This window comes from Penicillium soppii (assembly GCF_028829465.1).
Source record: "Penicillium soppii strain IBT 18220 chromosome Unknown utg000005l, whole genome shotgun sequence".
In the NCBI taxonomy this organism is placed as follows: Eukaryota; Fungi; Ascomycota; class Eurotiomycetes; order Eurotiales; family Aspergillaceae; genus Penicillium; species Penicillium soppii.
In genome coordinates this window covers 3,060,646-3,072,952 of record NW_026643235.1, presented here as the reverse complement: position 1 = coordinate 3,072,952, position 12,307 = coordinate 3,060,646, and the positions used below count along the sequence as shown (strand labels likewise).

At 47.6% G+C, this 12,307-nt stretch overlaps 5 protein-coding genes across 5 annotated transcripts; 3 read left to right on the top strand and 2 right to left on the bottom strand.

Annotated features, from left to right (window-relative positions):
• Positions 1 to 522: 522 nt before the first annotated feature.
• On the bottom strand, positions 523 to 4,067 carry N7529_006599 (uncharacterized protein; the record flags this gene model as incomplete). The annotated part of the gene is made up of 9 exons (XM_057242126.1): positions 523 to 1,098; positions 1,150 to 1,266; positions 1,328 to 1,444; positions 1,495 to 2,718; positions 2,765 to 2,917; positions 2,973 to 3,584; positions 3,649 to 3,743; positions 3,798 to 3,945; positions 3,996 to 4,067. The coding sequence occupies 9 exons, from the start codon at positions 4,065 to 4,067 to the stop codon at positions 523 to 525; spliced, it is 3,114 nt and encodes a 1,037-aa protein (XP_057097485.1).
• Positions 4,068 to 4,686: 619 nt separating this feature from the next.
• N7529_006598 (FAD-binding oxidoreductase) lies at positions 4,687 to 6,556 on the top strand (the record flags this gene model as incomplete). The annotated part of the gene is made up of 4 exons (XM_057242125.1): positions 4,687 to 4,992; positions 5,053 to 6,106; positions 6,158 to 6,339; positions 6,389 to 6,556. The coding sequence occupies 4 exons, from the start codon at positions 4,687 to 4,689 to the stop codon at positions 6,554 to 6,556; spliced, it is 1,710 nt and encodes a 569-aa protein (XP_057097484.1).
• An 81-nt stretch (positions 6,557 to 6,637) lies between these two features.
• N7529_006597 (transcription factor domain-containing protein) lies at positions 6,638 to 8,165 on the bottom strand (the record flags this gene model as incomplete). The annotated part of the gene is made up of 3 exons (XM_057242124.1): positions 6,638 to 7,888; positions 7,936 to 8,023; positions 8,074 to 8,165. 3 exons carry the CDS (start codon positions 8,163 to 8,165, stop codon positions 6,638 to 6,640), a joined length of 1,431 nt encoding a protein of 476 aa, XP_057097483.1.
• Positions 8,166 to 9,158: 993 nt separating this feature from the next.
• Positions 9,159 to 10,217, top strand: N7529_006596 (aromatic alcohol reductase; the record flags this gene model as incomplete). Its single annotated transcript, XM_057242123.1, has 3 exons — positions 9,159 to 9,194; positions 9,260 to 9,673; positions 9,741 to 10,217. Coding segments are annotated over 3 exons (927 nt in total), but the record flags the coding sequence as incomplete, so codon positions are not given.
• A 656-nt stretch (positions 10,218 to 10,873) lies between these two features.
• On the top strand, positions 10,874 to 12,073 carry N7529_006595 (aspartate-semialdehyde dehydrogenase family protein; the record flags this gene model as incomplete). The annotated part of the gene is made up of 3 exons (XM_057242122.1): positions 10,874 to 10,904; positions 10,955 to 11,212; positions 11,268 to 12,073. The coding sequence occupies 3 exons, from the start codon at positions 10,874 to 10,876 to the stop codon at positions 12,071 to 12,073; spliced, it is 1,095 nt and encodes a 364-aa protein (XP_057097481.1).
• Positions 12,074 to 12,307: the final 234 nt, after the last annotated feature.

Sequence of the window (12,307 nt, the reverse complement as noted above, 5' to 3'; positions counted from 1 at the left end):
ACTAGCTTGGACAATCGTCCGAATGAACTCATCCAATGGGTATGAATAGTAGAAATAGTACAACATTCAAAACAGTAGGGAAGTGAAAGCAATACGACAGTAAAAATGGGTCGAGTACGGGATAGCCAGAGGAAATAGTATAGGCAGAGTCGAAGCAGGTCTTCTAGTCTTCGAGAAAGGCAGAACCCACGAAAGTGATCAGAAGGTAGATCGTTGCTTCAAGCAAGTAACATAAAGGGAATTGCAGCCTTTAAAGAGGTCTATCCCTAGGATGAAAACACAAGCTACAGCAGTAGTAGCAGTGGAAGAAACACCAGTAAGTTGGATTGGCACGATATAACATGCTAGCTATATCGTCATAAGATACATATTACCACAGAAGAAAAAACACACTTATAAAGTCCCCTGGAACATGAATGAATTCATACAAAGAATGAAAAATGGCATGGTAAAACAACAATAATTTAATCCACGTGGAGTACCTGGAGGCAGACGAAAAGCCGCGCAAAACCAACTGCGCAACTATTGCAGCCCAGCCTGTTCATTCGACCCCGTGAAAGCAGTACTGGAAAAGAGAAAGTCTTTCGAAAATTCAAGATCCATGTCAAGACCCAGATCTCGAAGATGATTATCCTCAAAGCTCTCCCGTGCCTGGGTTCCCGGCACCATATCAACCTGACTATGTTTTGATCCATTGCTTGACGGTATCTTAGCAGGACTGTTGAGATCAGCCTCTGCCAATGGTTTTCGCACAGACCGAGGCCCAGCCGGTGGACTTCTTGTCTTCGAGATTGCAGCAGGGGAAGTACTTGTGTGGGGTACGGCTGACTTGCGGTTCCCTCTTGGGCGCTTCGGGGTGGGGCCCATGGGCATGTATTGGGATGATTGTGTTTGTGTCTCTTCTTCATCGTCACTGATTGGTTGGCGAACTCTAGCTACTGGTGTGTGGTTTGTGGATTTGGTCCGTTGGTATTGGGGAGAGGTAGATTCTGGGGCATTTGCTGCGAAGCCCATGACGCCCATGAGTCGGCCGATGTGTTGCTGGGCTTCTGAGAACTCTCGAGCCTTGTCGGCACGTTCGTCTCGTAGGGCTTGCACCTATATGAAAAATTAGTGCCGAGATATAAAAGAATCGAGGATAGTTATTACCTTTCTTTCCAAGTGATGGATGCGTTTGTCTTTGGATTGGGCATCTTTAGAAGCAACAATGGTGGCGGCCTGCATAGCAGCTTGCAATCGTTGGTTTTCTGCATTCATTTTTGCAATCTATAATTTCTTTTAGATTGATTCTTTCCAATTATGAACAAAAAGGTGAGCAAAGACATACCTCGGCCGTAGCTAGCGAAGCTTCATTGTTCAGCCTTTCGGCTTCACTTTGTAGATTCTCCTCAGATTGCTGTAGGGCAGAACCAAGCCTATCAATCTCCGCATTCCACTGCTTCGTCTAAATCCAATCAGTACGCCTTGATTCCACTGGTCGATGATGGAACTTACCGCTGTTTGTAATGTCTCCAGTTCCTTCCGCAGGCCAACTTCCTGAGCCAGGAGGCGGCTAATCTCGTCTTCTTTCTGAGCATTGAGAAGTCTAGACTGCTCCAAGCTTTGCGCAGCAACCGCAAGCTCCAGCTCTAGGGAGTTCAAAGCTTGTCGGGAAGTGTCATTATCCTTCAAAACTTGAGCAAGGGTCCGAGACTTCTGCTCGTTCTGCATTTGCATGTCACGGATTTCCCCTTGGAGATCCTCGATTTGATCTTCTTTTCCAGTAAGAGTAGCCATCATCTCTAACTCTTTGGAGCGAGCCCTCTCTTTCTCGGCAAAAATGTCGATTTCAGAGCTTTTTTTCAGCTCTTGAAGCTCCGCTCGTACAGACTCAATAGATCCTGTCAGCTCATCACGGTACGTGTATTGATCTTGAAGAAGTTGCTCGAGGCGTGCGTGCTCATGACCAAACTCAGTTAGATGTTCGGATGATTTTCTTCGTGTGTCTTCCAATTCGTCGGTTTTCTGTCTCAGTTGCTCGATTAATTCTTCATTTCGTGTTTTGAGTTCTTCATTTTCCTCAGCATATTTGTCGCGGTCTTGTTCGACAACTCGTAAGGGCCCTTCCACATCTTCACAGCGCCGCTCCAAATCAAAGCAGGTATCTTCAATCTTTCTCATCATGCTATCATGAGTAGTCTTGGCATTCTGCATAAAGACATCTGTAAAACCAGCGCGCCAATCCCGGTTGATGGTTGTAGAAGAGAATTCACTGTGATGGCGTAAGGTAACAGAGCGTTGGAAATTGCTTGGGCTTCCTGTTGAGAATGCGCACTGTGTATTGGGCAAAGACTGCTCTACGCGTCTCATGAATGACCTCATTATAATGTCAACCCCGGTCTGCGCTGGCGAGTTCGTACTGTAAAGGTTCAACAGTGACAAAAATAGCTGGTTCTGCATTCTGCATAGCTGCGAAGTGCACACGATTGACTGACTGCACTGACTTTCACACGGTTGTCGGGGAAAGTGCTCTATTGTTTCTCCAACAATTTGACTGAGAGCGCTTATTGAGTTTTTGATACTGAAGCGCACTGTCTCAGGTTCCACTTTCTGGAGGCCAGTCAAGATCAAATGCGCCAAGCGTATCGTTGACACTGTTTCTCTACTCTGCCATTGGCTGCCATTCAGCGCGGCAAATGTAAAGGTCGTGAGCTCGCGGGTAGCAGATTCTCCGGTGTCCTACTAATTTTAGAAATGACATCAAGAAAACGAATCTCAAACTCACAGCTAGCGACTTTCCAAGACGTGCGATGAGTTCCGGCGATAGTAACTCCAATGTTCCTTGGCTGTTCTTCGACAGAAGAATTTTGAGCCCAAAGTCTCGTAGCTGGGATGATAGCGACTGCACCGGGAGAAGTACATGCAAAAATACAATGGCCTAAAAGGCAGTAATTAGCGAATGTCCGCCGAGTGTGAAAAAGAGTCAGACAAACCATCGTTTGGATCCCGCCATATAAACCATCCTTGACAGCCTTCTCACGCAGTTTAGAAATCTTGGCCGAGTTACTTGCAATCCATGCCTGTTTCTGCTCAGGCTCGATTGCATCAGCGATAGTAATTGCGAGCCGGATACTCTCAGTAGCGTCTTGTGGCCCTAAGTTACAACTCGAAGAGCAAGCCAGAATCACCCGCAAAACGACTAGATCGAGTGTCTTGAGACCTCGTTTAGCCCCAAAGAAATGTTTGATATTGAGAAGCCATTGGCCTTCTGATCCGTGTTGATATTGTGGTGTTGTGGTCCGTCCTGTCGCGATCTGGGCAAAAGTGGCAAGACACAGTAGGTTCCCCATATGGTCGTCGAGGTTGCGCAGTGTTTTTGTGAACTCCAGCTGGAGATTTGACATGATTTCAGACGGGATATCATCTAGAATTCCTGGCGAGCCTTTGAGTCCATTGATGAGTGCGTGGAGTGGTGCTACGGTCTCAACGCATGGGTTGGCTGCCATCATGCTCACCAGCTTCGCAACGAACGGGGCGATTCGAGCAGGCGCAACAAAAGTGTCTGGCAGGGGTGACGTGAAGAAGGCAATGCATGCCGAATAATACTAATACAATCAGCTGAGGCTCATCAACCGGAAATTAATGTTGAGCCTGTGGGCCGGAACACACCTCGGGTTCATCACCGTTCATAGCTTTTTCAAGAAAAGCATCCAAGATAACTGGATGGCGCTCGAGAAGTGCATCGCGAAAATTTGATGAAGCAGCTATACTGAATTAGATCAACGGCATAGCAAGGGAAAATCTGACCGATTTCATACCAAACGTTGCGATTAAAGGCAGAGCGACCCGCGATCGCGATAAGGCTTCGACCAAAACATTGGTCAACAAGCCGACCTGACATGGCTTGCAAGATGCCCAGGAATCAATCGATGAAGCAGAGCCTTGCTGTAATAGATTGTATAGCCCCTACTATACTCGTTAGCGAGTATACTTCGATGCTGATTGCGACCACTTACATGTAGCGAGGGCACGTAGGGCGCGGTGACCAGACGTTCCACTTCATGCACCAACTGAGCGAGTTGCTCCATTATTCCAAATGGTGCATATATTGCAAGTATCTTTACCTGGTATTCCTGATCTGTTAGTCCGTGATCATCATATCGTATTGTGTTGCGACGTGAAGGTTCTCCGCTGGTTGCCCCATCAACCAAATTTGGACTCTACACCAATGAGATCTTAACATATTGAACATCGGACTTGTTACTTGATTTCGAGTATATAGGTTCATATGATCTTTAAAACCTATTGCGATAAATTATTGAGAAAGACTAAAACAAACCGAAACAAGATATTTTCCAAACCTCGGCTTTTGTTCATGTTGTTGGCGAGTACCCCCTTCGCTCTCAGCCACTTTTCTACCCCCGCGTACACCCCCCACGTCGGGGTTTTTTCCGCACATCCAGTGATCCGATCTGATGCCGAAGTAACTAAAGAAGAGCGGAATTATAAAGACGAAGATGATTCTCTCGGCCGAAGTCCGAGATTGCTAGCTCCTACAAAAGACCGGTCACATCATGCAGGTCCGCAATGTCGACAAGGGCAAATTGTTTCCCCGACACTCTCTGCATTTGTCCGCATTTATCTGAATCTCAAGCTATGCACTAAAATTCCCTTGTAACCATCTCAGTTCGGCATATTCTATTCGCGATGCGACCTGTTCTCAGGGCCTCTCGGGCTGTATCCGGTCCTTGCGTCCCTTGTCGGCCCCGGATCCCACCTCGTCACACTATAGTAGCCCGAGGTGCTAGATTAAACAGCTCCAATGCGCGCGAGAAGACGAAAGAGCAGAGCAATTCTTCCTCTAATGCTCCCCCGTCACCCTTCTGGACCCCTTCTAAGGCTCTCCTCGTCTCCGCATTTACTGCGGGGTTAGGCTACGGCTACGCTTCGTACAACCAGACAACACAGGGACCACAAACGCCCCAATATGCCTCAACCAAGGAATTCGCACAGGTAAAATCCCCAATTACTAGAGCTGCATCCTTGAATTCAACCAAGATTAACACCCAACAGGCCCTCACCGAACTAAAAGTTCTCCTCGGCGAAGACTCCGTCACCACCGAAGAAGACGAACTTCAGATTCACGGCTACTCAGAATGGTCCAGTCTGAACGCCGAACGACTCCCGCAAGCAATCGCCTACCCAAAGTCAACAGAAGAAGTCTCTGAAATCGCCAAGATCTGCAACAAGTACCGTATGCCCATGATTCCCTACTCAGGCGGCTCAAGTCTCGAAGCGAACTTCTCCGCGCCGCACGGCGGCCTAACAATTGACTTCGCATTCATGAACAAAGTCCTCGATATCCACCCTGATGACATGGACGTCGTTGTGCAGCCGTCGATCCAGTGGATGGAACTTAACGAGCAGATTAAAGAAACGGGTCTTTTCTTCCCCGTCGACCCCGGTCCGTCTGCTATGATTGGTGGTATGGTTGGCACAAATTGCAGTGGCACGAACGCTGTTCGTTACGGGACGATGAAGGACTGGGTTATTAACTTGACTGTGGTCCTTGCTGATGGGCGCATTATCAAGACGCGTAGACGCCCGCGCAAGACTTCTGCTGGGTATAACCTTACCGGGCTGTTTGTTGGGTCTGAAGGGACGCTGGGCATTGTTACTGAAGCCACGTTGAAGCTGGCGCCGTTGCCGGAACAGACTCGTGTTGGGGTTGTTGCTTTCCCGTCTATTCGGGATGCCGCTTCCACTGCTATGCAGTTGATTCGAAAGGGTGTTCCTGTGCAGTGTATGGAGATTATGGATGACGTCCAGATGGATGTGATTAATCGGGCTGGTGGGACCGGTCGCGCTTGGAAAGTTTCGCCTACGCTTTTCTTCAAATTCTCTGGAACGAAGGCTGGGGTCGCAGATAGTATTAATCTGACGACGAAGCTTGCTCAGGCTAACAAGGCGGAGTCGTTTGAGTTTGCCCGTGATGAGAAGGAGGCTCACGATTTGTGGTCTGCGCGAAAGCAATCGCTGTGGAGTATGATGGCGTTACGGAAGGAGGGCTCAGAGGTGTGGTCAACAGATGTGGCAGTGCCTATTTCTAGGCTGCCTGATATCATTGGTATGGTATCTGAACTCTCACTTTCGTGTGCTTTCTAATTCCAGACTGCAGAAATCTCCAAAAAGGAGCTCGTCGACCTGGGCTTATTCGCCAGTATCCTTGGTCACATCGGCGATGGTAACTTCCACGCGAGCATCATGTATGACCGGAACGATCCGGCCGAGAGAGCCCGTGTCGAAAAGGTAGTTTATGACATGGTCGATCGCGGATTGGATATGGAGGGTTCTTGTACCGTATGTGATCTACCGTTGAAATCATAGGCTATCCACTAACATTTAACAGGGTGAGCATGGCGTCGGACTAGGCAAAAAGGGATCCTTGAAAAAGGAGGTTGGGCCAGAAACAGTCAATGTCATGCGCGGTGTTAAGCGTTCATTGGATCCCAAGTGGCTGCTGAATCCCGGCAAGATCTTTGACCACGATGATGATGGAAAGGGCCCAGGACATTAATTGAATTTAGCATTATAACACTCATACTAGAAGGAACCTTTCAGGTGACTTGTGAAAACAGATATATGTGACCAGATACTATTATAGAGACATGTGCTCAGAGCCCAAAACCTGGAAGTAACGCTCGAAGAGCGTTGCACTCCATTGACAACCAGTCCCTGAGCTTGGAGTATCCATCGTTTCACTGGAAACTATTGTATGAGATGACCAGTCAGCAGCAGGGGTTGCCACAGCAGTATTTCCCAAAGTCCACATCCGAGAGAGCTGCTCTTGATAACCAAGTTGCGTTATCGGAAGTTCAGAGCGGCGTTTAGGAGCTCGCCCTTCATCACCGGAGGAGCGTTGGTTTGCTTCTCCGTGGCGTTTTGGTGTTGCCAATGTCTGCGTAAATGGCTGCGGGTCTGCAAGTCTTCCCTCATCTGGGGGTGTCCATTGAGCCGGATTCACTCGTATCAGCTCCCGAGCTGTCAAAGCCTTCGAGCGAAGATCCTCAACGTTATCCCAGTGGTGACCATGGAAATGTTTATCAGCTCGCCAACAATTATAGATTTCGTCGACTGCTTTCCAGGCCGAACCCAGCCCTTCTCCTTTGGGGACTAGGGAGAGGTTGATGAGAAGATATGTCAGAGCCTCCCATTCCAGGCTGGTTTGGAAAGTCCAAAGCCACTGTCTGCCTTTTTCATGTCTTCGTAGGATTCCAGCCTGCTGGAGGATTTCCGTACAGATTTTTCGAAAGTCCTCATGCATGAGGAAAGCTCGGTCTTGTCTCACTCGTGGCTTGCTTATATTCAGCTTGAGCTTTGAAAGAGTGAGACAATTATATGATGTGGTGAAATAGACTAGAGCGATTTTCTGATCACAGTCAGATAGCTCATGTTCTATGTTTGCTCTGAATCGATCGACGGCGGTGCACTTTTCTGAAGGCGACAAAATGGGATCATTGTTTTCTGAACAAAACTGGTCGGAAAAGATAGTCTGGCGGGCGAATTGGCTGGCTTTGATTTTTGTAGAAACGAAAAGCATCTCTGTCTTTTCGGATGTACTATGAGGTGATTCTTGCATATCGGGGTCCAGACTTGCATCGTTCACATTTAACGAGGGCCTTGTGTCAAACCAGGACTCCAAGATTCGCGGGTCTGTACCATGTTCCTCTGCAAAGGAAGTGTCCAGGATGTAGATTTGCCACCAGAGTCGACGCCGCATTTCGATCTGGAACGGCGGTAGTCCCATGTCGGACCCATCGCGATGTAGGCCGATCTTGAAGGCAATTCCAATGGCTGTCCCGATGAGTTTCTTCAAGTCCGGTGCTTGGTCGTCATTTCCACTACAACTCTAGAAAATCGTTAATAGTGAGCAGGGTTTCTTTTGAGCTTGCTTACAAGGTATATGATAAGAGCTTGCAGGAGAGTCACGTCTGATGACTCTGCTAGGGCTTTCTCGAAACATTTTCCAAACCCAGTGCGGTATCTTGAGGTATCAGTAAGTTATGTATAGTCAGATCTATCACAAATAGGTACCTCTTCAAAATCTCGCTCTTGTTCTCTTTAAATTCAATTTGACAATCGTCCGCCGTCATAGTCATAACAGCGGCATGATATATTGCGAACATCAAACACTCGATAGACAAGGAAAGTGCCTCTCGACTTCGATAAATACTCAATATCTGTCTCTGGGTGCTCGGGGCATGCAATATCTTTAGGATTGGATCCACGTTATCTAGGTACTTTTGCCATAGAGAGATAATTAGGACCGGTGGAGGACGAAGAGATTCGAGTGTAGGATCCGCAAGCATTTTGCACGGAGTATATCCGTGACTTATACCATATTCAGTGTTTCCATATTTTTGCTGATGTCGATTTACTTCCCCTTCATAGCTTTTACCGGCAGATGAAGAAGCTTGAGTCTGCAAAAGTTGTCGGATTTGAGAAAGACTTTGATCAACTGATTCTAGTCTCTGCTCAACCTTCGCAATGCGGTTAATAAGATCCTCTCCAGTCGGGTTATTGTCGCTTTTCTGATCTTTTGGTTGAGGATAGCTGCATTGGATCTTGACTTTGACGCAGTACGAGCAAGGCAGGGATCTGTCACATTTGATCTTACGACGGCGGCATTCGATACAAGAGCGCACTGTGGCACTGGAGGAGTTAATCATCAATTTCGACGACATTGGGGTACTGCACTCTATAACAAAGGAGTGAATTAGAAGACAGTAAGCAGGATATCGGTGGAAAACGGGGTGTTGTGACTTTTGATTGGCTAGAGCGGAGCGGCGGCGGCCAAGTCCGCATTTCTAAGCATAAGGCTGGTCATGTTTAACTTGACAGAGCACATTGTTTAAAATATTGATTTGATATCCATTAAGGTCGCCGGCTAATTTCTTTTTTTGGTCGAAGTGGAGCAGCGGACAGAAGGTCCGTCTTGCTAAGCATACTTCACCGAGTATGACAAAAACAACAAGGAACTATAGAGCCATGTTGCCTGACATCACGCATAAAGCTCGGCTATATAAGGATCGCATTTGATCTCCTATGGGTGATGTTTTCCAACTTTGAAAAGCAAGAAAATCTCTACCAGTACTTCAATCGCAATTCAACAAACCACAATGACATCCCCATTGAAGAACATTGCTATTGTTGGGGTATGTATCTCCCGTTCTACCACAAAACAAAGGTAACATAAACTGACCTTCTCGAAACTTCTTAGGCCAGCGGCAGCATTGGAAGTATAATTCTCAATGGCCTCATTGACTCCGCTCAATTCAGCATCACTGTCATCGCTCGCAAGGAGAGCGAAGCTACTTTCCCATCTGGCGTGACTGTCATCAAAACCGAAATCTCGGATGAAGGTCTAGAGGCCGCCTTTAAGGGCCAAGATGCTGTTGTCTCGGTGGTGGGTGCTACTGCATTTGATGAGCAGAAGAAATTCGTTGATGCTGCTGTCCGTGCAGGCGTCAAACGTTTTCTTCCTTCTGAATTTTCGATCAACAGCCAGAATGAAGCCGTCTTGCAGTTAATTCCTCTTTTTGCTCAAAAGAAGGACCTTATCGAGTATCTCAGAAGTAAGGAGGCGGAAGGTTTGACTTGGACTGCTATTGCCACCTCTGGCTTATTTGATTGGGTAAGTAACTTATCAGGAGTTTATGCCCGCAATTGGAGTGTCTAATGAGTGGTTATGTGTTATATAGGGTCTTGAAAATGGGTTCTTGGAGTTCAACATTGCCAACCATACAGCGACTATTTGGGATGACGGCAACAAGAGTTTCACCTTGACGAACAAAAAGGACTTGGGTAATGCGGTTGCCTATGTTTTGAAGAAACCTCAGGTCGCCGTGAATCAGTACATTTTTGTCGCCTCAATTGAGACCACCCAGAACGATATTCTCGCTGCTTTGGAGGAACAGTCGGGGGCCAAGTGGACAATCAATAAGACAACCACTGCGGATCAAATCGCTGAAGCCACGCGCAAACTTACCGCTGGGGACTTCACTGGCATCTTTACTTTGGTTCGTGCCACTGTTTTTGGCAGCATCCCTGCTCTCCATGCCAATTATGCCAAGGAGGAGAAGCTGGCGAATGATGTTTTGGGACTCCAGCTTGAAGATGTGAAGAATGTGATTCAAAGAGTGATTAACAAGCAGATCAAGAGAGACTGCTGCAGGTCTAGGTAATCTGTTCTTTTGCTGCGTTTCGGCTCTTCTTGATTGGAATCTCAGACTTACATATGCATATTTGGCCCTGTGGCTGGAATATATTATGATTTCCTAAAACGCCAAACCTCTCAACTCTTAGTGAACATTTTAAAGCATAAATCCTGCTATGCAATGGACGAGGCGTCGATTTAACTAGTTATAGTTAACTGCACCGTAGTGATAATGTTGTGAGTGCAAACAAGCCAAACTCATTAAAGTTCAGGGTTCGACCAATCGGGGAGCTGCATGATTTTGTCCGGATAATGCTTACTCAGCGCGGGGCCGGCGATATCGCTGTCGCAATGAAATACCAGAAGCCTTTATCTTCGTCACCAGTGAAGCGGTAAGTGCAATTGTCATTTCATATTGTTGTTTGATTGCAAGAATAGATTGGTACCATTACACAAGAGGTCGGCAAAGCATTGAAGCCAGCAGAGCCTCCTATGTCTGCATGCGGGGCTCTGAAAACGCTTTGACTCATCCAGGGCTCTGATGATATATGGCCCAATCCGACATTACATTGTCAATTCTTGCACATCTCGTATTGATTTGCTTACAAGCGGTGGTATTGTCCAATCGCTAACCTTCAAAAAGATTTGATACCCGGTTTCATATAAGAACCACACAATATGGCTCCTTCATTCGATAAGAAGAAGTGCGGTATGTTCTTGAAAAGTTTATGTTTACTGTTCAATTCTAACAATTCACAGGTGTTCTTGGTGCCACCGGCTCGGTGGGCCAGCGCTTCATCCTGCTGCTGGCAGACCACCCCTTCCTTGAGCTCCATGCTGTGGGTGCTTCTGCGCGCTCCTCTAACAAGAAGTACAAGGATGCTGTGAACTGGAAGCAGTCTACTCCCATGTCAGAGAAGCTCAGCAACTTGGTTCTGCGTGACTGCACAGCCGAGCAGTTCTCTGACTGTGACCTTGTCTTCTCTGGATTGAACAGCGACATTGCGGGCGAGACCGGTAAGTGATATGAGATCCGAAACCACCTAATTACTTGCTGAGTCGTTTTTTACAGAAATGGCGTTTATTAAGGCCGAGATCCCTGTCTTCTCCAATGCGAAAAACTTCCGCAAGGACCCCATTGTACCATTGGTCGTTCCCACTGTCAACCCCCAACATCTGGATCTGATTCCCCACCAGCGGGAGAAGTTCGGCCTCAAGAAGGGCTTCTTGGTCTGCAACTCTAACTGTGCTGTTATCGGAATTGTCATCCCCTTCGCCGCTCTGCAGGCCAAGTTTGGTCCCGTTGAGGAAGTCGAGGTCTTCACCGAACAAGCCGTCTCCGGAGCTGGCTACCCCGGTGTCCCTACTATGGACATTCTCGATAACGTCATCCCCTACATTAGCGGCGAGGAGGACAAGCTCGAGAACGAGGCCCAAAAGATTCTGGGTTCGTTGAACGCCAGCGCTACCGGTTTCGATGAGCAATCTGGCCTTCGCATCGGTGCCACTTGCACCCGCGTCGGTGTCACCGATGGCCACATGGCATTCGTCTCCCTGCGTTTCAAGAACCGCCAGACCCCCTCCGCCGAGCAAGTCGTTGAGGCTCTGCGCGAGTACAAGTCAGAGGCACAGAAGTTGGGTGCTCCCTCCGCACCTGAGCCTGCGATCAAGGTGTTCGATGAGCCCGACCGCCCCCAGCCTCGTCTTGACCGCGATATCTCTGGTGGATATACCGTGAGTGTTGGTCGAGTTCGTGAGGGTGCCCCTGGTGGTCACTTTGATATCAGATTCGCTGCTCTCTCACACAACACTGTGATCGGAGCTGCTGGATCATCCATCCTGAACGCCGAGGTCGCTGTTATCAAGGGATACATTTAGATACGAAAAGTGTAATTATGAGCGTATATCAATAGATACAAATTTCGTACAGATCAAATAGGCTCATTAATTCGATTTCCTAAAAGGGCAATAGGTGGGTCCTTTGGCTCTCATGCCTGAAGTGTAAGGCCTGAATAAGCGATGGGACCCATTAGGGCTAATTAGTAAGAGGTCATGTGACACACAGATCCTCATTATCCATTCACACTCTCAACTCTTCTCTTTCATTGCGAT